Source organism: Paramisgurnus dabryanus, chromosome 15 (assembly GCF_030506205.2).
Source record: "Paramisgurnus dabryanus chromosome 15, PD_genome_1.1, whole genome shotgun sequence".
NCBI lineage: Eukaryota > Metazoa > Chordata > Actinopteri > Cypriniformes > Cobitidae > Paramisgurnus > Paramisgurnus dabryanus.
The window spans coordinates 6,262,390-6,287,456 of record NC_133351.1 but is presented as its reverse complement, the minus strand read 5'-3'; the positions used below and the strand labels follow the sequence as shown (position 1 = coordinate 6,287,456).

The following is a 25,067-nucleotide window of genomic DNA, read 5'->3' as shown; positions in this document are numbered from 1 at the left end:
AAGTATAATTAAAGTCAACGGGGTTCGGCTGACAAAAAAAGTAGAACAAAGGAAAAAATAGAGACTTCTGTTTTAAAAATAACTCTGAAATCTACTGAAACCATCTGTGAATCATGTTTCTGTGTGATGCCGCCCTTAAGTATAGACGATTTCATTGGCCGCATGCGCGTTGCCTCAGTTAAGCACCTGGGGCCTCATTTATGAAGCGTGCGTATGCACAAAACGGGGCTGAAAACGTGCATACGCCACTTCCCACGCAAAGGTTGTGATCTATAAAAAACAAACTTAATAGGAGAATGGGCTTGCAGTAGTGTTGTAGTCAAGACCACCTAAACCAAGACCAAGTAATGACCAAGACCAAGACAGGCCGAGACCGAGACAAGACCAAGACTTTAAAGGGTCGAGACCGAGTCAAGATCAAGACCAAGACAGGCCAAGACCAAGTCAAGACCAAGACCATTGCAAATCACTGCATTAAAACACTTATGATAAAATGTGGAATATGCATATGATTAGGCACTTCTTGTCTGTGTGTGCATGCGTGCATGTGTGTGTGTGTGCCATCAGAGAAGTTGATAAAATAATCAAAGGCATTGCAGATATGTGGGAATTTATCTTTGTCTATAAGCAAATAAAAGTGAACAAACACTGAAGAGCTGAAATCAACTTAACCATTTATTCTGAACTGTCTTTCCATGGCTTGCCATCCACTTAACACAATACAGGGGTTTTTAGTAATAAAATTAGAAAAAGTTGTCATTGGGAGAAACTTAAACAATGCTTAAACAATGCAAACATCATATGCCAAACCTGAATAAACTGCATAAAATGAATGATAAAAAATAAAGTTGTGATGTGCACTGCAAAAATGATTTTCAAGAAAAGAAATTCTTAGTATTTTTGTCTTGTTTTCAGTAAAAATATCTAAAAATTCTTATATTAAGATGCTTTTTCTTGATGAGCAAAACGACCCAAGAAAAAAAGTCTAGTTTTTAGACCAAAAATATTAAATTTAAGTGATTTTGTGAATAAAACAAGCATAAAAATCTGCCATTGGGATAAGAAAAAAAATCTTAAACCTTATTCTTAAACACTAAATTCAAGAAAAATTCAAGAAAAATTTGCTTACCCTATTGGCAGATTTTTTTGCTTGTTTTATGCACAATTTGATATTTTTGATCTAAAAACTAGACTTATTTTCTTGGGTCGTTTTGTTTATCAAGAAAAAGCATCTTAATTCAAGAATTTTTTGATATTTTTACTGAAAACAAGACAAAAAAAAGAATTTTTTTCTTGAAAATAATTTTTTGCAGTGTGCCATCAGTTGTGGTCTTGACCGGTCTTGAAATAAAAATCCGAGTCCTCTTTGTCTGAGACCGAGACGAGACCGAGTAAAAATGCTGTCGATTCCAAGGCGAGACCAAGACCTTTAAAAAGTGGTCTTGAGACCAAGACTGGTCTCGAGAGCTACAATACTAGCTTGCAGGGTGGGATCTGAGGATGATTCATGTACTCACACTTGCAGGTGATCTGTGTGATTTATAAAGGGAAAATTGCTTTGTTTTATAAGTCTTAATATTTTTTGGTGTATGCCATTTTTGGCTTTTGTGCGTCCCCTGAACTGGAGTAAACTTCCGGTCTGTATTACATTTATTGTTCTGACTGGTTGATCTCTGAAACAAATACCTTGTCGAAAATAAAATGTTTTGGTTTGCTATAGACAAGGGGAGACGACGAGCATGGATCACAACTGTGCCAAGAAGTTTGACAGTCAGGCAAGAATTAAAGGGCCTGTAGTGAACATTATATACATTTATTTTACACAGTAACGTTAGCTCAGTGTAATAGTTGATATGCATTACATATATATGAAGGAATGTAATTTACTTCCCATGTTATCAGAAAAAACTGCTATAAAATGACTCTGTTGTTATTGATTATGTGGAAGTCTACCGGAAGTTGCGTTTAGTCCACAAAAGCCTTTTGTTTATGTTATTGCTGCTGAAACCATCTATAAGCAATAGACAGGGCAGGTTTTAAAACAGAATGAATGATTTCTAATGCTCATGAAAAGAGAAACCTAAAGCTCTGCTTTGAAATTGGTAAACAGTGACATTTCCCCTGCTCCCTTACTAAAGCATGCAAAAGTACCTGTTGCACATCTGCATCTGTTTTACATGCAAGAAAGTGATTAGCAACCTGCTTGAAACAACAGACCAAAGCAATGAACCACAGCTTAATGTTCTGCCTCTAATGACTGTGTAACCGCATTAGACGGGGACGTTTAGTGAAGGGTATTTTGCTCCCATTCCTTTGAAACTCACTGAAGCTGATATCAGACTAGAAGCCGATAAGAGTAAAAGTGCCCATGGGAACATCATGTTTTGGATCTACCAGGAGCAAATGTTATTGCCCCGAGTGTGCTCTTTCATGGCTCGGGAGACTTTATTGAGATGTTGTTTTGTGATGTTGTTCAACTAAGGGTTTCTTAAGAGAAATAAACGAAACTAAATTAGATAATAGTTGATTTACAACTATAAAACCAATGCACGGGACAACAGCCTTAAAAATCTGGTCCAGAGATATTTTTGATAATCATTTTCTGATTTCAGACAAGACAAGTGAGATTAAGTGAGTCTTGAAACTAGGGCTGCCTAATCGCGACTAATTGTTTGCAGAATAAAAGTTTTTGTTTACATAATATATGTGGGTGTACTGTGTATAATAATTAAGTATAAATACACACACACATGCATGTATATATTTAAGAAATATCTGCATGTGTATATAGATTTTTATATTTCTATATAATATGTTTTCCTTGAAATTATATATGCATGAGTGTGTATTTATCAACATGATTCAAGGAAAGTGGTGTTATAGTCACGAAAAACTTTATTTATTTATATATATATATAATTATTATACACAGTAGACCCACATATATTATGTATATTTTATTCTGTAAACAATTATTCTGTAAACGATTAGTTGCGACTAATCGTTTGCAGAATAACAGTTTTGACTAATTGTTTGCAAAATAAAAGTTTTGTTTACATAATATATGTGGGTGTACTGTGTTTATTAATTATGTATAAATACACATACACACATGCATGTATAAATGTTTGCATGTGTATATAGATTTTTATATTTATATATAATATATTTTCCTTAAAATTATATATGTACAAGTGTGTATTTATATATACATAATTATTATACACAGTACACTCACTTATATTATGCAAACAAAACTTTTATTCTGCAAATTATTATTTGTGACCACTTGTTTGCAGAATACAAGTTTTTCTAAAAATAAAAGGTTTTCTAAAAATAAAAATTTTAGGTGCGTCTAATCGTTTACAGAATAAATGTTTTTGTTTACATAATATATGTGGGTGTACTGTGTTTATGAATTATGTATAAATACACACACACATGCATGTATATATTTAGGAACTATTTGCATGTGCATATACATTTTTATATTTATATATAATATGTTTTCTTTAAAATTATAAATGTATGATTGTGTATTTATATATACATAATTATTATACACAGCACACTCACATATATTATGTAAACAAAACTTTTATTCTGCAAATGATTAGTTGTGTCTTGGTTTGCAGAATAAAAGTTTTTCTAAAAATAAAAGTTTTAGTTGCGACTAATCGTTGGCAGAATACATTTTTATGTTTACATAATATATGTAGGTGTACTGTTTATAATAATTATGTATAAATACACAAACACACACACATGCATATATATATTTAAGAAATATTTGCGTGTGCATATACATTTTTATATTTATACATGATTTATATTATATATAAATATTTATTATATAAATATAAATTATTATATAAATATTTTTCCTTAAAACTATATATGGATGAGTGTGTATTTATATATACATAATTATTATACACAGAACACTCACAAATATTATGTAAACAAAACTTTTATTCTGCAAATGATTAGTTGTGACTAATCGTTTGCAGAATAAAAGTTTTTCTAAAAGTAAAGTTTTAGTCGTGACTAATCGTTTGCAGAATAAATGTTTTTGTTTACATATAACATATAATATATGTGGGTGTACTGTGAATAAAAATTATGTATAAATACACATACACACATGCATGTATATATTTAAGAAACATGTGCATGTGCATATACATTTTTTTATTTTTATATATAATTTATATTATATATAAATAAATATATTTATTATTTAAAAGTATAAAATTATATATGTATTAGTGTGTATTAATATATCCATAATTATTATACACAGTACACCCACAAACAGTATATTATGTAAACAAAAACTTTTATTCTCCAAACGAATAGTCGCGATTAATCATTTGGCAGCCCTAATTGAAACACAAAGCAAGAGGTTTAACCAAGTCTCCATTTGCCCTCTAAATAATCTCACAGTCATCTAGTGTAAACAAAAATCACTTGTGAAATTTCCCTCTTGAGGACACACATGCAGTAATGAAAACTACTACACATGCAAGACTGCCACAGTGACCACCAACTTTCTTCACAGGCACAAGACAAACTTCAAACCTTCAACAGAGTGCTCTCAACAACTTAACTAAAAGGCACGTGAATACCTCAGGATCAGTGTCTCTTACCTGAAGATAGGTCCGTGAAGAAGTTCCCTTCTAATGGTCACATACTTATCCATTTAACAGCGCAAGACTATAGAGAGAGCTCTAGGCTTAGACGTTCAGTCGGTCTGTCCCCAGCTGTTCCTCACATCGCCCCATTCAGTCTCTCTCTCTCTCTCTCTCTCTTTCGCTCACGGCCCAGTGGAAAAGGCCATGGAGGCCACATCACAGAAACGCTCACAACACCAAACGCCAAAACTTGGAGGGTGCCAGGCACCCAGCGGAGCACCAAAGTTGAACCCTGCCTGGTGTTTACAGTGTATATTAGATCTGGTTCTTATCTCTCCGGTCGGTTCCTCACGCAAAACACGGCAGAAAGGAAAAGCTTCCTCATGCCTGTTTCTTCTCCCGTACAGCCTCTCTCCCTTCCAGAAAAGCCGTCGAGCACGCAAATTAACGTTGGCAGACAGGGCCTGGTCAAAGAAAGGGCTGGACCCGTGACAGAAAGCAGTAATTATATTACAATCTGGCATTATTTTACTGTGATGTGTGGACAAAGTTATGCAGAGGGGTTCCTCATTTTGGAGGAAGATGGACGTTGTAATATAAGGAGTCAAATTTGATCTTTTAAGATAAAGGAGTTCGTTGTACAGCCAATTTCAGAGATCAAGACTTCCTTCTTTGTCCAAGAAGACTGAGCTGCAAAATCATTTCTTGCGTAACTTTCTGACAACAGTCAGTTGAATGCATTTAAACATGACCACGCACATTTATGCTACAATGATGCCACAATACGTTACTATGCATTATAAGCCTATGCATTTATTTCATCAGATATATAATAGTGGTTTTTGAAAATAATAAAAAGTGGCATTTATTAACACCCACAGCCGTCATATTTTCACAGGTCCATAGCCAGCGCAGACCACCTGCTACTACAGGCAACGCGTCTCAACAAATGGAGCCGTTTGCATAAAACACGTTCTTGCATTTCAAAGACAGCTGGATGGGGCGGCAGGAGAACGAAACAGAGCACAGAGGTCTCGAGATGTGTTTTTCACAGTTTAACTATTGTTAACTTCAAATGCCATCCAAAAGCGAAATCATCATGGTGAGAGACACAGATCAACAGTAAGACATAACAAAGAAGCCGCCATTAACTTTACTTAGGCTGCTTTACTTTTCAGAAATGGAACTTAAAGGGTGCTTCTCAATTTTCTTTCCTCGCATCTTACGCCCCATTCATAACGCCAGCAACTAGCAATAGCGACGCAGTCTCGTTCATTTCAATGAAAGCTTGCCGACTTCTGGCGACATGAGCAAAAATTACCGCTGGCCACCGTACAGGCGTGTCCAGGATGTGAGGAAGTAAACAATATTTGAAGTTTAAGTTTAAAGTTTAAAGGTATTTTACACTTAAAGCCCTGTTTTCAGATTGTTTATGATGAAATAGAACGGTTTTGACTGAAATTTGGACATATGATGCCGTCCCGAGAATTTTCAGGTGTTTGTTGTATCACCTCCCACCTCTACAATGGGTGTATAGGTGCACTGGAACAATCCTTCCTAAAATCAATCCGTCCCGTTTTGTTTACAACGACGAGAAACTCACCGAGTGGTCAGGGGTGTTCACTGATATGCTCACACAAAAATCATTGCAAAAGATGCTTTCCGACCATTCGTTGTAAACTTGTGGACCTATTTTTCCAAACGCCTCACACCCATATATTCTTCCGTTGAGAGCTTGAATAATAGGCACTCCAGCCCAGTTGGTGGCGATAATCCACCTTTGCCAATTGCAGGAATACAAACAACGTTCCCGGCACGGAATAATACCGTACCTCACAGCACATAAGTCAATGGAGTTGGACAAAAACTACAATAAAACCTGTTGGAAAGCATCTTTTGCAGCAATGTTTGTGTGAGCATATCAGTGAACACCCCGACCACTCGGTGAGTTTCACGTCTTTGTAAACGAAAGTTTTAGAAAGGATTGTTCCAGTGCACCTATACACCCATTGTAGAGGTGGGAGGTGATACAACAAACACCCGAAAATTCTCGGGACAGCATCATATGTCCAAATGTCAGTCAAAACCGTTCTATTTCATCATAAACAATCTGAAAACAGGGCTTTAAGTGTAAAATACCGAACTTGTCCTTCAATTTGATAAGCAATTTTGGGAGCGACTACTAGGGTTGTGCCGATAGATGATAGTATCGTGTATCGACAATCGTCAGACATATCACCAATAGAATGCTTTCATGACGATAGTTGACGATGGTTATTATTATCATCATCATAGTTTTACATTTAACATGCACATTGCATGCTTTTCCTCGCATGAACGGGTTTCACTTTGCCGCTGAGCGGCGCGGCCGGTGTGCGATCCCCTTACGACTCTTGTTGGACCTGATTGCGCGTGGCATGGACTCCTTCTGTAATGCGCATGATTTGGACTCTCCCTTGCACATGGAGTTGTAATACACGCGTCTTTGTTGTTATAGCGCAAAGGGTTAAAACCAGCAAATATGTTGTTCCTGCAGGAAATTTTAAAAGTGCAAATAAATAAATAAGTAAATAAATGGTCACAGCTGTGTGCTTACCATTTGTTATCAAAATATCTTCTTTTGTGTTCATAAAAATAAAAAAATCATACAGGTTTAGAAAAACATGAGATAATTATTTTTTTGGGGGTGAACTATCCTTTAAATGAAAAGGCATATCCTCATTCCTCATTCTATGAAGTTCATTCTCTATTATCAAAATATTGAACAAGAAAAACAAAAGTTAAAAACACTTGTTTTTTACTACTTTAAAATAAAGTCATTTTTAAAAGTGCTGTTAAATTAATCTATGTGTCTATACCACTGATCATTTAGATTGATGCTCTATACATGAATATTAAATAAACTGTCTAAAACTAGTCTTAATTTACAACAATTGAATGATTAACCAACATTTATGCGTGTTTAAAGACGTGATGATGTAAAGGAAGAGGAGATTTATACGTGCATCAGGTTTAATCGATAAAACACTTTGCATATCACTCATGACTCCTCAGGAAGCCTCCTAACTCCTTGTTTCGTATGCAATTAACCCCTTCAGACCCCGCGTCCACTGAAATGGACATCATAAGTTTGAAATGCTGATCAACCAATCAAACTAAAAGCTCACTGATTAAAAATCAGGTCTGAAGGGGTTAAAGAATTGAGATGTCCTACAAGATGGCGAAGCTCGATCGGTTTCCGAGTCATATGATGTAGTAGCAATAAATGAGGAAGCATACTGAGAAGCATCCACAGCAAGCAGACTGAAAGTTGGAGGGATGGGATTAAGCCATGCTCTTCCCAAGCCATCAAGCTGATGTCATCAAAAAAGGATCGCCACAAGAGGGCAGAAGTACATTTTCAGATTTTGATTTTGATAAAAGATTATGAGGGAATTAAAAATAACAATATTGATGACCTATACAGAAAAAGTGTTTATAATGAATACTGCAATATTCTATTACAATGATTTAATTTTCATTTTCATAAAAAACTTATTTAAACTACTATAATATTTTATAATCTTCAACTTCAATGTGATGCACAACTTTATGACAAACAGCTTCATTTTCAACATTTATGAGTTATAGCTGCAAGATCAAAAGCCTTTAACCTCTTCAACCCTGAGGACCCTGTCCCGGGTCCAGAATTTCGTATTTTGACTTAATATAAAATATTCTTTTAATCTTTGATGCTCCGTCATGGACCCCAGTAACACATATGATATACTGTTTGAAAGCTTAGAGTCTCTACTTTCTGCAGATATGCATCACTTTGACACATCTTTTACTGTAAGAAAGTTATTTACACTTAATGTACACTATCACCCCCCCCCAATATTTTATTATATCATTTAATATTTACATATTTCATATTTTTCAAAAATGACAAACATGGGCAAGTCTTATATCAAATGAAAGCTCTCACTCTCAGGAATAAGACTACAGCGTTATTTTTGTTCTAATATCAACACATATCCAACAATCATCGAATGAATAATAAGGTAAAAAATGGTCTTTTGTAAACATATGTGAAACTTGAGTGTGGACTGCCTCAGATAGCACATATAGCCACAAATGATACACCATCTTTTATTTTAGGTCCTACTCTAAACAATGAGTCCATTCACAGCATTTTCTTTGGTTGTGTGCATATATAATACCTTGCTATTTATTATATGTGCAAAACAAAAAATTAATATTTATATGAAAAATGTATTTTCACACCCTTTAGTAAAATGAGAATAACTTTTGAATGCGACATGCTAAAGAGTTCATTCTTTTTTTGGGTGTTTACTGTCTGCTGCTGCTAACAACCAGAACTGTCTGCAGTCTGCTAGGGCACCCATAACCAGAGTTATACACTATCAAAGACAGTATTTACAACATAAAAAAGAAAATTTGGTGTTTCATCATATGAAAAACAACATAAATAACAAAATTTGTCACAAACAGCAGCTTTTTATGTAACTTGAAAGGGTTTTCTTTAAAATGATATAAAGAAATTGCATTTATTCCACTGTATGTGGTTATGGGAGCACTTCAAATGTTCTTAGGCAGAAATTGTATACAAAAAGGGTATTATTCCTCCCTTCAGTTGGAGTAAAATAACTTTTGCATAGATTATGATAGAGAAAAAATTCCTTTTTCCTCTGTAAGCTGACAATAGCTGGAATCAAACAAAACTGTCTGCAGGGACCTGAGATACCCAGGGCCAGAGTTATATACTTTCAAATAAAAACTTTAGAAAAAAACATCAAAAAGCGCCTATTTATTTTTGTGTTTATTAGAGGACTGATATCACATACAACCATGTTGAGCACTTTTAACAGTGTTTTATGTAATTTCAAAGGGTTACCTGTAAAATGATACCAAACTTTTGTATGTAAACCTCTGCATGTGGGTATGGGATGCTTTTGAAATTGGGTAGGCCAAATCCAGGCGAAAATCCCCAAAATAGCTTCAGGGTGTAAGAAGTTAAGAAAAAAACTTGCTTGAAGGTCAATTTCCACTTTTGGTAAGAAAGGTAGACCCATGTTGAGTTCTTAAAAAGTTTACAACATATAAACCATAATCCCTATGGACTGAATGACGTAAATACAGCACTATAAGTCCCTCAAGTGTGCATTAGGGGCATCACTGCAGATGTCAACAACATTCTTTTCAAGTTTGGAAAAATGATCATCGAGATCATAAATATTCAGACATAACTTGCAACGTGACACATTCAAAGACAAACTCAATCAATCAAAGTGCTGAAAAACAAATGAAAATCCTTATGAAACGCAGACATGTGGAGTGAAGAGAAAGTGAGATGTGTCCTAATAAGGTAGTGGGCACATGAAGCCAAAAGCCAAAAAAGTCCAGAACACTGATGAGACAAGACAGATTAGGCCAAAAAATTATTGTGTCCTGTCCGTTTTCACACACGCATAATCAAAATATATATATAAAAAACACACATAACAAGCACTATCCTGTCAGCACACAACACTAATAACATTTTACTGCACAGGCCTCCAACTTTTCCATTTTAAGAATACTTCTTGGATATTTCAGAGTCATGCTGTTCAGAGGGGAACTTCCCATGATGTTGTGCAGATAAGGTTAGGGGAAATATAATGGGGAAAATTCATGATATATTAACAATAACTTTAGTGGCTATGTAAAATTAAACAACACTGTATTACAATAACTTTGAATTCTTCCCTGTGTTGGAAGTATGTCAACATTAAGATGTGTTTTAAGGTCTCTGATTTAACCTTTAGAAAAATGTACATTTTGAATCTGTACTTGGTTACAACTATTGCTTTTGCAGAAATGAAAATATTATAAATATAAAAAAACAAACATATCTGAAGCAAATGCATAATTATCAAGATATATGTTAAAATTATGATAGATATTGATATGTTTTCCTCATTTTAAAACAAAAGCATCTGCTATTGTACAGTAGGCCTTTCCCCTCAATTTTAAGTGTGCCCTTTGGGAAGCTCCACATGTCTGCATAAAATCAGAATTTCTAAAAAAAAAAAAAAAATTTGATCCATTTGTGCATTCAGCATTTATCTACCATATAGCCATCTATTTTTCATCTATTTTGCCATATAGCATCTTACTTTTAGAGAACATAAACAACACTACAGAAAAATAGGCATCAAACACAGAATCTCCAAAAATGCTGAAGAACAAAAACATAAAAAAGAAGACACCGTGGTATCTTACAAAATGTACCCTTGACATTTTGTTAAGGTACTATTATAGTCAATCAGCATTGTCATGACATAATTTTCCTGATGCTCCAGTGTGATTAATCACATGACATTTATAACGCAGTTGATTGGCTCAAAAAAAAAAAAAAAACTAATGGGAGATGGCAGATTTTCTATCTGTTCATTAAGAAATAATAATGTTTTTTTCCAATAATCGATTTTTGAGGTCTAAATCTTACAGTTACAGCACTTTTGGAATGTTTTTTCTAATATTAAAAAAAGGAATTTGAGTTTATTTAAAAAAAGGCATGTATAAAGACACAAGTCTGCAGGGTTTCCCGCAGCATTTTGCAATTCGGGTGGCCCGCCTAAACTGGGAAACCCTACCGCCTTAACTAGGTCATCCAAAAAAAGGCCGTCAAGTGCATCACGGAGAATAGTGCGGACAATCTTCGCGCTATCTATCATCGTTCGCCAGACCTTCTACAAAGTTTGTGTTTATTAACCCTTTAGTTTCACTTCATCATGCAGCTATTTTCGTTAGAGGTATATGTTAAAAACATTTAATTCATTAATAATCTAGTATGTGTTCATTTTCTGTCATAGTTTCTTCAACATTAAGTTTTATTTGAGTGTTTTAAATAAAAATACTAAAATTTTTATCCTAATGCGTATGCCCTGCCCATTTGATTAAAGGAATATTCCATTTTCTTAAAAGAAAAATCCAGATAATTTACTCACCACCATGTCATCTAAAATGTTGATGTCTTTCTTTGTTTAGTCGAGAAGAAATTATGTTTTTTGAGGAAAACATTGCAGGATTTTTCTCATTTTAATGGACTTTAATAGACACCAACAATTAACACTTAACTCAACACTTAACAGTTTTTTCAACAGAGTTTCAAATGACTATAAACGATCCCAAACGAGGCATAAGGGTCTTATCTAGCAAAACGATTGTCATTTTTATAACAAATATACACTTTTAAAGCACAACTTCTCGTCTAAATCCGGTCCAGCGCGACATAAATGCGTAGTGACGTAGAGAGGTCACGTGTTACATATATAACACGCACATTTGCGGACCATTGTAAACAATAAACTGACACAAAGACATAAATTAGTATCAGTTGACATACAACAAAGTAGGAACGGTCCTCGTTCTCAACACTTGTAAACACTGGGGCGGAGTTTCGCGTTCGTCCTCTGTGACCTCTTGACGTCATGACGTATTGCGTGGGGTCATGTTGGCGCATCACGACCGGATTTAAACGAGAAGTTGTGGTTTAAAAGTGTATATTTGCTATTTTTATTGTCAAAAATGACAATCGTTTTGCTAGATAAGACCCTTATGCCTCGTTTGGGATAGTTTATAGTTCTTTGAAACTCAGTTGAAAAAAAAACTGTTACGTGTTGATTTAAGTGTTAATTGTTGGTGTCCATTAAAGTCCATTAAAATGAGAAAAATCCTGCAATGTTTTCCTCAAAAAACATAATTTCTTCTCGACTGAACAAAGAAAGACATCAACATTTTGGATGACATGGTGGTGAGTAAATTTTCTGGATTTTTCTTTTAAGAAAATGGAATATTCCTTTAACCACCCAAGGACCACCCAAGAGCCTGTATGACTGTAAAGCAACCAATCACAGTTCAGCTTTGTTTACAACACGTCTTCCAGAAATCCTGTAGTATTCAACCAGTCAAAACGACTTTGAAATTCCTAAAGTGTTTCCAATTATGTGTGCCTGATGCATCAAATGTTCATTCAATGGTTTGTGAGTGACGTCTAATGCTGGGACTTCATCAAATGCAACCTACTTTTAAAAAGATGAAATCACCACAATGTTTAAAATCCTACCCCAGCTAGTTAGCCTGATCAATTCTAAAATGTCATCCAAGCATCACTTGATGATAGATGAAATACACATTTTTCAACCTCTTCTAAAAGATCAAAGATAAGGGATAAGTCTATAACCCAATAAAAGCTTCCAGCTACAGTATCTATAGCAACAGACTTTATAAACCAGGATACAGGAGATACTCAAAAAAGACAACACAGACTCAAAGGACTATTTGACGTCTTTGGTTGCTGGGTCTATTCTCCATGGGCACTGCAATAAAGATGGCACATGACAGTAATATTGAGTTTCTGTATATGTTTATTGCTTATCGCTTTACTCGGTTCCAGATTAATCCTTAAGGTGACCACCATCCAGCATTAAAAACTTGAGAGGGTCATAATACGCTTTCAGTCTGTATTTAAAAATGGCAGATTAAAGAACAATGAACAAATGCATTGCACCACAAATTGCGCTTTGGTCTCTATGGCAACAAACTACAGCTGCTGTCTCCGCATTGCTGTTCTAAAGAAACTCCATCACCTCATTAACATTTACACCATAACACAAATGTGCTTTTCATGAAATATCTTGTAGTTATATTTTAATACAGCGAAGGCATGAAAGAATACTAAAGAAGCCCAGAAGAACATTTAGGATAAAAGTTTATGATTATGTTTTATTAAAGTGTAAACTTTATTTAGATGTTTGTCCTAAAGGAAATACAAATACAGCACTAAGCCAGTTGATGATACTGTAAATAGATATAAAAATTAGGGATGCAACGATATATCGGCCTACACTGTAAAAAATTTCTCTGGAGGATGTTTACAACCAATGAAAATTTGTTATAGTTTACTTAAGTATATAAGCTAGTAAAATACAAAATAATGGGTAAATTCTACCTACACTGTATTATAAACAGTAAAAACTGCAATACTAAAAAATTAAGTAAAATATATACCTCGAAATATTAGCTTTGGCACCGTAAAGTGCGCAGGCGTCAACATCCAGGGGGACCCGGAGGCACCATTTCAATGTCATTGGCGCGACGATTTGTTGAGCTACAGTTAAGTTTTTATTTAACTTGTTGATAGCATCATTTGTGCGCTTCTCTTTCTCTGTTGTCGGGTGACAGATTGGCAGATTAAAATTAGTTGTCAGTCAGTTTAGCATTTAAAGTGGAATACATCGTATTTGCAGCAGCAAGAACTGTACAAACAAAATTAATGATTGCAATATATTAACTTTATTATTATTGACATGGCTGAAATTTGTCAACAGCGGAGATGCACGTTAGTCGTTGAACTTGAGCAAGTGACTAGAGAGAGAGAGAGACCAACGCTTGATGTGGGAAGGTATTGAGCAGACAAAAAATTAACTCATTCCCCACCAGCCATTTTTTTTTTTAAAGTTGCCCGCCAGCATTTTTTGTGATTTTCACAAAAGTTTCACAAAATGCCTTCCAGGAAATTTTTCTTCTAAAAATATATAAACATACAAATATATCAAATGAAAGAAAATCTTTCTTCTGCTTTCAAACAAACAATAAACAAACAAACAAACAAAAATGGGAAAAAAATATGTTTCATTCTATCTATATTTTATTCTCTGCTGCTTATAAACTCTTAAATATGGGTATTTTTCTTTAAAAAAATACGAAAAGCTGAAATAATTGCATTTTTGTGAAGGAATTTTGTAGAGATCAGATTCAGAACGATTATCAAAACATACATGGAGTGTAAAATTAGTAAATAATTTTTTGCTTCCGTTTTTTTTAATAAATTGGGTAAGTGCACCATCTAGTGAATAATCGCAATATTACAGATTAACATAAAACCTCATCAGGAACACTTTTTAATGCAAATGTTTTCTCTTAATTGACGAGATAACTTGTCAATGGCAAGGAAAGAGTTAAAGTTACTGTTCATTTTTTATCTGTTGATATATTGAGTTTTGTGTTAGAATGGATCAATTTATTTTTATTTATTTATTCATTTAGCTGACGCTTTATTCCAAAGCGACTTACAATTGCTACACTGTCAGAAAAAAGGTACAAAGTTGTTCATTTTTCTGTCGCTGGAGTTGTACCCTAAAAGGTACCTTTTTGTACCTTTATGGGTATACAACCAATTGAAATGTTGTACCTAATGGGGTACAATATTATATACCCTAAGGACCAATTGTGTACCTTAAAGGAACAGTATGTAGGATTGTGGTCAAAACTGGTACTGCAATCACAAAACTTGTGGCTAAAACTGGTACTGCAATCTCACAACTGGTGGCCAATACACAAAATGACAACATAAACATCATTTGAGCGCTGCAACTCCACTTTTTAAATGACAATATCCTGGCCAGACCACTGTTGTCAGTGATATAAGTATTTGAAATGAAAATGATTTCTTAATGTCTAGTGACATATCAGGGCCATTTTATGATTAAGTAATATACATTTCTTACATACTGTTCCTTTAAGGAACAATTTTGTACCAGTTAAATTTTAGGGGTATAAAACAGTTAACTGTACCTTTAAAGGTACACAATAGATCCTTAAGGAACAGTAATGTACCTCAAAAGGTACAACATTGTATTATGTTTATATACCTGTAAATGTAGAAAACGGTACCTTGGGGTACCACCCCAGCGACAAAAAAGGTACAGTTTTGTACCTTTTTTTCTGACAGTGCATATATGTCAAAGGTCGCACGCCTCTGGAGCAACATGGGGTTAAGTGTCTTGCTCAGGGACATAATGGTGTGTCACAGTGGATTTGAACCCGGGTCTCTCACACCAAAGGCATGTGTCTTATTCATTGCGCCATCATTATCCCAAAAAGGCAATTTCTAAAGCCATTTTATTATTATTATAATTAACGGATTTATAATTATCGTTTGCCTTTCCATGGGCAATTTTAATTTAATGTCTGTTTAAAAAAGTGTTTCTCATCTACTAAACAGTTCATCTACTAAATTACTATTAATAATGATTAACCATTAGGAAAAAGACACATTGCAGAGAATGGTTTACCAAAACTAAGTTACTGGGTTGTACTTAATCACATTCTATAGGTTGATAGAAACAATGGGGACCTAATTATAGCACATGGATAAAGTCGGATTTTCATGATATGTCACATTTAAAGTGATAGTTCTTGCCAATAAACACACACCTGTGTCTGCAGATGATTTTTTTATGCACAAAGTTGCAGTGTTGCTATTCAACTGCACTATATATACACATCCTACAGTTAGGCTGATGTATTATTCATTACTTGCTAGAATAATTATTTATTGCTATTATAATATTTAATAACTGCTAATTGAACATTGGTGTCTTCTGTTGCTAGCAACAATAATTTAATCAAGCAATAATTCACTCATTGCTGTGCAATACAGTGAATTTACCAAAGTTAAGGGAATCTTAATGCATTGCACATCAAAACCTGACACAAAGTGCTATTTACATGTATGCATTTATGCAAATCAACTTATTACATTCGAACTATACATTTTTAACCAGTAAGTGCCTGGATCAAATCCAGAACATTTGCAACAGGAACGGTTTTAAAATGTTTTCCCTGAATTTTGCAGCATAATGGCGCAGAGGTGTGATTTCAGTAGTAGCTCAATTCGACACAATGTGCTGTGTACACATAAATGGCAGAATTGTTATAGTGGGGCACGAGAACGTAAAGCTGGGTGCGTGAGACGTCGAAAGAGTACGATTAAATAACACGCAGATGCTAATATGCCGATAATTAGCCTGTCTGCAGTGCATTCTGTTAAGACTGAGCGTGCCTGAAAGCCCTCGGGTAGCATGAGTCATTCCCCGCAGGAGACTGAGGAAAACATCACTCACAACTCTTTTACATTGCTCATGTCATCATGTGTATGTTGCTGGTGGTAAGAGGTGGTCTGATAACATTCCTTTTTTATGATATTATGAGAATTGATTTAGCATTAAAGAATGTAACGCTTTTATAAAATCTTCACACGGATACAAAATGAAGTCAGGTGTGCGAATGCTATTATGCTGCTACTGCATGTAAGGACATTTGAAGGGTGTTTATCTGAGCTAATGGGATGAATAGCTGTTGACTAAACATTTCATTGGAAAGAAATTATCTTATTAGCATGTCAATTTGAGAAAATATTAGCTCTTAATGCTTGGGTTATTCAAAAACATCATTCAAGCATGACTTTGATCTGATAAGACTTTGAACTTCAATTGAAAAGCGGAATTTGAAATAGGTTCACACAGGATAGAATAAACACAAATGAGATCTCTTAACGTCTCTGTTGTTTCTGCAGCTAGAAAGCAATGAAATCAAATTATGAGCAAACACACTTTTGCAATGACTCGATGACTTCTAATCAAATTCTTGCAAGGCCAAATAAGGCTGTTTACACTTATTAAGATGGTATTAAGATCATTGGCGGCTGGTAACTGCTCTTCTGATGGGCGCAAATTCAAAATATGTGTTCGGAGTGTCATGTGTGTTTCTCGTGTTTTCAAAATATGTGTTTTTTTGCGTCATGTGAACCAATGTGCATCACGTGTTTTGTCAAAATAAGTGCCTGCTGCACACGCGTCAAAACCGTTTATGATAAAAGAGACGCTCACGTTCACAAAATACACGCAAACCACTCCCTTATTTAAATCCGTCTCTTTTGTCTATTTTTGACCGCTTCTGTCCTGGATACTGTGAGGGGGTGGTCTGTCGAGACGGTGGGCAAGTCTCTCCGCTGTCATTTAAACACAAGCGGGAGTAATGATGAGTTTATATGAACGTGAACTAATATAATGTCAGAGTCAGCTGCTTGTATAGTAAGTAAACATGCTGCACAGTGTTTTGTACATGTATATGTTAGAGCTTTCTCTGAATTTTCAGCGCAACTGATGAAATAAGATCGCACAACTTTCACATGCTTGCAAAATGAAACTGCGGAGATCAGCCGCTTTAGTTTTATCAATGAAAGGCTAAAAATAGCGCTGTTCACTGTGTGTTTGCGCCAGAAGTCAGAAAAGACGTAAAATATTGTGTTCAGTACCTCAGATTAGATAAATGGGTGGAGGGAAGGCAGTCGCGTGTGGCTGTTCGAACACATTCAACCACATGTGCGTTTACACTACAAAAGCAATCCGATTGAAAGGGGTTTCGACTACCTCTGAATGTGGTTAAAAGTGGTCGAAAGTGGACGAGCTCAAAATGTTTAAACACCGTTTACACCTGGCATTAACGCCGTCCACTTGTGATCTGATCGATGAAAACGCATGTTAATGCCAAGTGTAAACAGCCTCTTTGACTACTTGCATGCGGTCGAAAGTGGACGAGCTCAAAACGTTTCACAACTTGTGTACACCTGTCTTTAGCGTCGTCCACTTGTGATCTGATAGATGAAAACGCATCTTAATACCAGGTGTAAACAGCCCCTTAGAGTCTAAGGAACTTTTTGGAGAAATGCTTGACATAAAGTTACTTAAAGGGAACCTTAAAAATGAAAAAGGATGCATGCTCTTCCCAATGATCTTCCTGTTGAGTGATTGACTGGGTGATGCATCAGACAACTAAAACAAGAAAATACGGAATCCAGTTGTCCCTGACTCAATTCCTTGAAGACTTGGATTTTGTGGACGACTTGTTCCTGATGTCCAAAAATGCCAACATATGCAACAGAAAACCGATAATCTAGCACAAGAATCATCCAAGACTGGACTGCAGATCAACCTAGAGAAGACTTTGACTCTATTAAAAAAGCACCAGAAGCCAATCACCCTTGAAGACAGCGAGCTAAAAGAAGTCATCTTTTTCACCTACCTGAGCAGCATTGTATCAGCTACAGGTTCTGACAAGGACATCAAAGCTAGAATCATGAAAGCTAGATACGCATTTATTACCCTGAGACCAGTCTGGAGGTCCACATTCCTATCTGTCTGCAACAAATTACGAATTTTTAACAGCAACGTTGAGTCTGTCCTCCTTTATGGCTCAGAGACCTGGAGAGTCAACAACAACCTAGTCTCACGTAGCCAGACCTTCAGTACTGAAGGTCTGGTGTTTTTCGCTGCTTTTTCTGGACAAAGCCCGCCCACGAGCTGTTTGACCGACATATCAAACAACCAATCACAGTTTGTTTCATCTAGCGTCACATTTCGGACCCCCCACAATAACAAGCCGGGTGGCAACAAGTCAATTATTGAAATAACCAGCCGCGACCTATTAGCATCTAAATAAACAACATTACTCACCAAAGAACAACGTTGTGCACTCCATCAACAGCCACACCGAGACGCTCCCGTCAAACATCTGTTTGAAGCAAATCTCTCCACTTTTTAACACATACAAGCAATTCAGGAGAACCGAAGTTTTTGACTCCACTAACTGCCTCAAGCAAAACTCTTGGACGTCTTTTAGAGAGTCTATGCTGCGAACTTTGCATATTTTTGAGAATCCAATGTTTAGCTGATCATGATAACTGATCATTATTATCCACGTGAACACGACTGATTATCTTCCTCAATGGACATCAGAGCTTTGTTTTTTCAGGGACCGAAACTAATCGCGACACTCGCGTCTCCTGGAAATCCTTTTTTTTTCAACCAATCAAAGACGACTTTAACATTCTCACAGGGTTTCCAGAAAAGTGTAAGAAAAACATCAGACGTTCAGCCAACAGTTTGTGGGCGTGACGTCTGAGGCTGAGACTAACAACAACCTATCCAACAAACTCCAAGTATTCGTCAATGGCTGCCTTCACAACATAATAAAGATCAGGTGGACAGACAAACTAACGAACAGTGATTTGTGGCAGCGGACAAACCAAGATCCCATCAAGCAGCAGATTGCGAGGCGTAAATGGCGATGGAAAGGACACACACTGCAAATACCAATCTCCACAGGAAACCCCTAAGAAAAAAAAACGGGTCGGTCGCCCTAAGACCACCTGGAGACAATCCTGCGAAGAGGAAATGAAGAAGTGCAACCTGACGTGGGGTGAACTGAAAAAGGCTGCCCAGAATAGACTGCAATGGAGAGCTGTTGTTGAGGCCCTTTGTTCCAGGGAGAATTCAAGGAAGTAAGAATGTGTGTAACCAAACAGTTTTTGGGCACCTTTTACTTTCAGGGTGTTTTATCCTACTATACATGGATATCAGCTGACGTCACTCACTTGTCTTCAGCCATTTTGAGGACTTGAAGTGGTCGCAAAAGAACTAGAAGCTATGCCTTCAATATGCTGTGAGCATCAAAATCGCTATTTTAACAACACTAAGAAGGCTCAACACAACATGATATTTTGCTCGATGTATCGCCTATGTCTACTACACGTGAACTCGAGCATTGAGAACATTGTTTGTGAACAGAGAGTTAACTAAAAAGAAGGTTTTGAACAACTGACTTTGGATGATTTGGCGTCCGCTCGCCGCCTTCTTCCCAGTCAAGATGTATCGATCTCCAATTGCGACGTAAGGAGGGAGGATTGTAAAGATTGATAGCTCCTAAAGCATAGTTCCATAAAAATGCACGGATAAGTCGTTGTTTTGTCGCAAGTGAAAAACAATATTGACCTTCTAGTTGAAAAAGGAGCCTCATATGAGATTCATTCATTCCCCTTTGGAAATCGATTATTTACGTCTGGCAGAGATGACGAGCGGACACCATAACAGCCAAAGTCAGTTGTACAAAACCTTTCTTTTTAGTAAACTCTGTGTACACAAACAATGTTCTCAATGCTCGCGTTCATGTGTAGAGATCCAGGTGATACTTCGAGCAAAGTTTCATGTTGTGTCGCGCCTTCTTATGTGTAAAATAGTGGTAGTTCGGTAGCAGCGGATAGCGGCTGGAAGAACGCATCAGGGATCGAGAAGGCATCACACCCTAACCAAGACATATTTTTTTAAAGTAGCGTTTATTTTCATGACAGTCGAGATGCGACATGTTGTCTTTCGTAGCCCTTTACTGTATCCGTAAGAATCATAGACACTAAAAGATAAGAAATCCGTAAATCGTAGCAAGGTAGCCAATGCTTGTCAATAGCCTACTGGTACTCGGTAGGTCCTAAAGATGGTGGCATGACGTAAAAGGTCACGTGACTGAAATCCATCTATAGAAGTAAATGGTGCTGCTTCCTGCTTGATTACAAATATCTTCTTTCCTTTGTCAGCAGAACAAGGAAATTTATACAGGTTTGTAACAACATGAGGGTCAGTTAATAATGACAGAATATATTTATTTTTTTGGTGAACTATACTAAATGATAATTTGAGGTCAATTCACACTGGTCCAACAACAACCAATGGGTACTTAAGATACTTTACTGAGAAAAGAGCAAACTCTGATCAATACTTTTGAGTAAAGTAATTCTCTCTCTCTCTCTCTCTCTCTCTCTCTCTCTCTCTGGGTGAGAAGAGAAATGCCAGCCAAGCTATAAAGGTTGGCTTAGTGACACTGAAATTCCTATTGTATCATTCCTGAGTCTGGTGTTCTTCCTCTTGACAGACTTGTCAAAAGCCTTATAAATTCAGCTCCAAAATATCATAAAGATGTCATCGAAAAATGTGTTGCAATAAAGATGTCATTGAAAAATGTGTTGCATTAAGTTGCTGACAACGTTTTGCTTCTTTTATCGTCTCTCAAAATAAAACTCTCGAAAATTACACTAAGCTGTATTTAGTTAAATAAGATGACCCCTCCCCCCCAAAAAAATCTAAGTCAATGGTATTGACAAACATGATGGGCTCTATTTTAACGATCTAAAACGCAAGTGCGAAGCGCAACGCGCAAGTGAGTTTGTGGGCGGATCTTGGGCGCTGTTGCTATTTTCCCGGCGTGAGAAATAACTCTTGCGCCGGGCGCAAATCAATAAGGGGTTGGTCTGAAGTAGGTTCATTATTCATAGGTGTGGTTTGGGCGTAACGTCAAATAAACCAATCAGAACGCTAGCCAACATTCCCTTTAAACGCAAGGGCGCAAGTTCCATGGCGGGTTGCTATGACGGATTTACCAGGCGCACGCCAGGAGCGGTTCACAGCCGAGGAGACCGACGTCCTTGTACGGGGGAACCCCACGCTTGCCAGCATAAATCGGGCACGCCGTGTAACGGGAGGTGGATCTGCCTCAGGACTTGACGCCAGCAGAGGACATCGCTGCGTCCACCCTCACCGCTGAAAGGGTTTGGGGGCTTTGAAATCGGACCCAAGAAACGCAAGCAAGGTCCAACCCCAAAGTAAACTTACAAATCAAGTTCATATACATTAAGGTTTCTTATGAAAACATTTAAATTATTATTTACATAAAATAAACGTAATACAGCCACACAACAAACTTATGAAAATATTTTAATCGTTATTTGCATGAGAATAAATAAAAACTATCACCACAATGCTCACCACTATGATTCCCCTTATCTCGTGTATTAATATTTTTAAGTGTAACAATTTATGATTTGCAAAAATAACTGTTGCATCTGTGTAGATTAGATAAGCAAAGTGTATGCGTGTTGTGCACGCTATACATTATGGTCAAGCATGCGCCCTTAAAATAGCATAATGAACCACGCGCAACGCGCCACTGACTTTAGACTAGTTTTTTTTGGTTAGTAGCGCAATTGTTTTTTGAAACTGCAAAATAGCATAAGAGATGGTTTGCGCCGCAACACGCCTCCTTTTTGCGCTGAACCGCCCAGGGAGCGCAAGTTCATTCCCTAGTTTGCTGACGTGCATCTGTGGAGGGAAAAACCCCGCTGTGCGCCGGCGCAAAATACGAATGATACATGCGTCACTGACAAAGTCACTTGCGCTGGGTACAAGATAGGGCCCGATGTGTCTAAAAATAATTACACAAAAAAATTTGATCTTTTATGTCTTAACACAATTATTCAACATTCAAAATGGCATTGGAAAAAGTAAGTGAACCCTTAGAATGAATAACTTGTTGACCCCACATTGGCAGCAATAACCTCAACCAGGCACTTCCTTTAGCTGTGGATCAGACCTGCACATCGTTGAGGAGGAACTTTAGCCCATTGTTCCTGGCAGAACTGCTTTCTCTGTCATATTCTTTGAATGTCTCATGTGTACGGCCCTTTTCAAGTTAATCCAAAGCATCTCTATCAGGTTGAGGTCTGGGCTCTGACTTGGCGGATTTAGTTTTTCTGAAGCCATTCTGTTGTGGACTTGCTCTGGTGTTTTGGGTCGTTGTCCTGCTGCATCACCCGCCTTCTACACAATTTCATCTGACGTACAGGCATTCTCACGTTAGCCTGAAGAACTGTTTGATATACTTTAAAATGTATCTTCCCCTCATTGGCTCTTGGTGTCATTTTGACTGGGTTCACACTTCTTGGCAGAGTAGCAACAATCCCAAAGCGTCTCTGTTTGTAGATTGTTTGCCTAACTGTAGACTGGTGAAAGTCTTTGAAATAACTTTGTAACCCATTTCCAGCTCTATGTAAAGAAACTATTTTTGATCGTAGCTTTTCTTAAAGCTTTTTTTGGCAAGCATGGCTCATATAAGCGTGTTCTTCTTGTGCAGAGCAAACGCCAAAAGTTTAATAGGTTTTTATCAATCAAATAGCTGCAGTCCAGACCTCCAAACGTATTATCTTACCAAAACTCCAGGTGTGCTAAAACCAATTAGCTTTTTTGAGGTCATTAACTCAAGGGTTCACATACGTTTTCCACAAGCATGGTTGTTCTCAATAAAGACATGAAAAATCTTAATTTTTTGTGTTATTATTTTTAGACACATTATGTTTGTCGATATCCTTGACTTAGATGAAGATCAAATCACATTTTATGACAAATTTATTCAGTAAACTATGAAATTCCAAAAGGTTTGCATACTTTTTCTTGTCACTGTATAGTGCAGACATACTTTCAGCAACCCGAGTTCAAATCCAGGCTCGAGGTCCTTTGCCGATCCTATACCCATATCTCCACCCTGTACTATCCTGTCTTCTCATTACATACTATACTATTGTATTGAATTGTATGGCATTGTTTTGCAAAATGGCCAAAAAAATAAGATAATGATATTAACCGAACATACTCAAGTTTATCAAATACTTTCACTTCAAATCTGCTTAATCCAACCATTCATAAATATTGTTTGGTTGGCAGAATCCATTATGAGTCTCATAAAATAAATGCGAAATTACAGGAAAACATGACAGATGCACTTACAGGGTTTTGCATCTGAGCTCTTCATTTAAAATTATATAACTATATATGATTTATTTTTTATAATAAAGACAAACAAAAGTGTTTCAATGTTGCAGAAATCGAAAGAGCTGCTGAGTATGTATTGGTCTGCTCATAGCTGTAGACTGATAAATGATTATAAAATAATTGCAGACCACTGAATGCAAATGGCCTTCTGATGAGTGCTCTCCACATAAAGCGATGTATTGATGATATTTTTATATGAATACACATCAATTATAATGCACATAAAATGGCTCAAAAGCCTGCTTAATAAGGAACGATTTGGTTGTTTACTGAAATAATTGATGGCCCAGTGCATTCAGTGATTGAATGTAAAAGAAAAATGTAATTGCATTGCTACACTTTCATTTTCAGGCAAAACTATTTGTCAGAAAGCTGCCCTCTTTTCAGGCCACGATCTAATCAAGTCAAAGTCAGGCGGCCCTATTTGAGTCAGTCAACATCAGAGAGATGCACAATTCAAAGTAATAGAGGTAAAAATAATGAAAAGCAGAAGGTGGGGAAATTATACAAGCATGGACAAATAATGCTATTAATTGCTCTTAGGAAATTGTTTAGATTACTGAATCGACTCTAAATACAAACACAGATAAATGGTCTACAAGCCTATTGTTCTGGACGAACATAAGGCACAAAATTTCCAAGCTCTGGCATTTCAGTTTTATGAAACAAATTTTTTTAGTTGGAAGACAAAAAATGCACTAACCCATACAAATGTTTATTCCTATTTCCTAACTTGAGGATATTTTTAATTAGAAGGCTTTAGTAAACACATGAGGTAGAATAGTAAAGTGACCTGTAAGTAAATGATAAATCAGTGCTTTGCCATTACTTTTGGGTGGTGGGATGCCCAGGATTTTCACCGCCAATACCAATAACCATTTTCTTGTTTAACCCACATAAGCCCCTATTTTCCTGTATACGTTAGAGTTCCTTGGGGGTAAAAATGACTCCAGAAATTAAAAGAGCTAGTGATTACAAAAAATATATACATTTTTAATGATACAAATAATATATCATTTTTTTGTTTACTTCCAATCTATACATTAATGCTGTGTTTTGTGAGATATGAAGTACTTTTGTACCTGTTTAACACTCAATTCCTCAACTACACCAT

General features: G+C 36.3%; 1 protein-coding gene across 2 annotated transcripts in view; it reads right to left on the bottom strand.

Moving 5' to 3' along the window:
* pde1a (phosphodiesterase 1A, calmodulin-dependent) overlaps positions 1-25,067 on the bottom strand; it is a 103,705-nt gene that overhangs the window by 58,162 nt on the left and 20,476 nt on the right. The window contains exon 1 of one of the 2 annotated variants that reach the window (XM_065252234.1): positions 4,650-4,747. The exons of the other annotated variant lie outside the window; for it this stretch is intronic. Within the exon in view, the coding sequence (XP_065108306.1) occupies positions 4,650-4,702 (53 nt within the window). The 5' untranslated portion in view covers positions 4,703-4,747. Of the gene's footprint in view, positions 1-4,649; positions 4,748-25,067 lie in introns of those variants that run through there. 2 annotated transcript variants of the gene reach the window in all.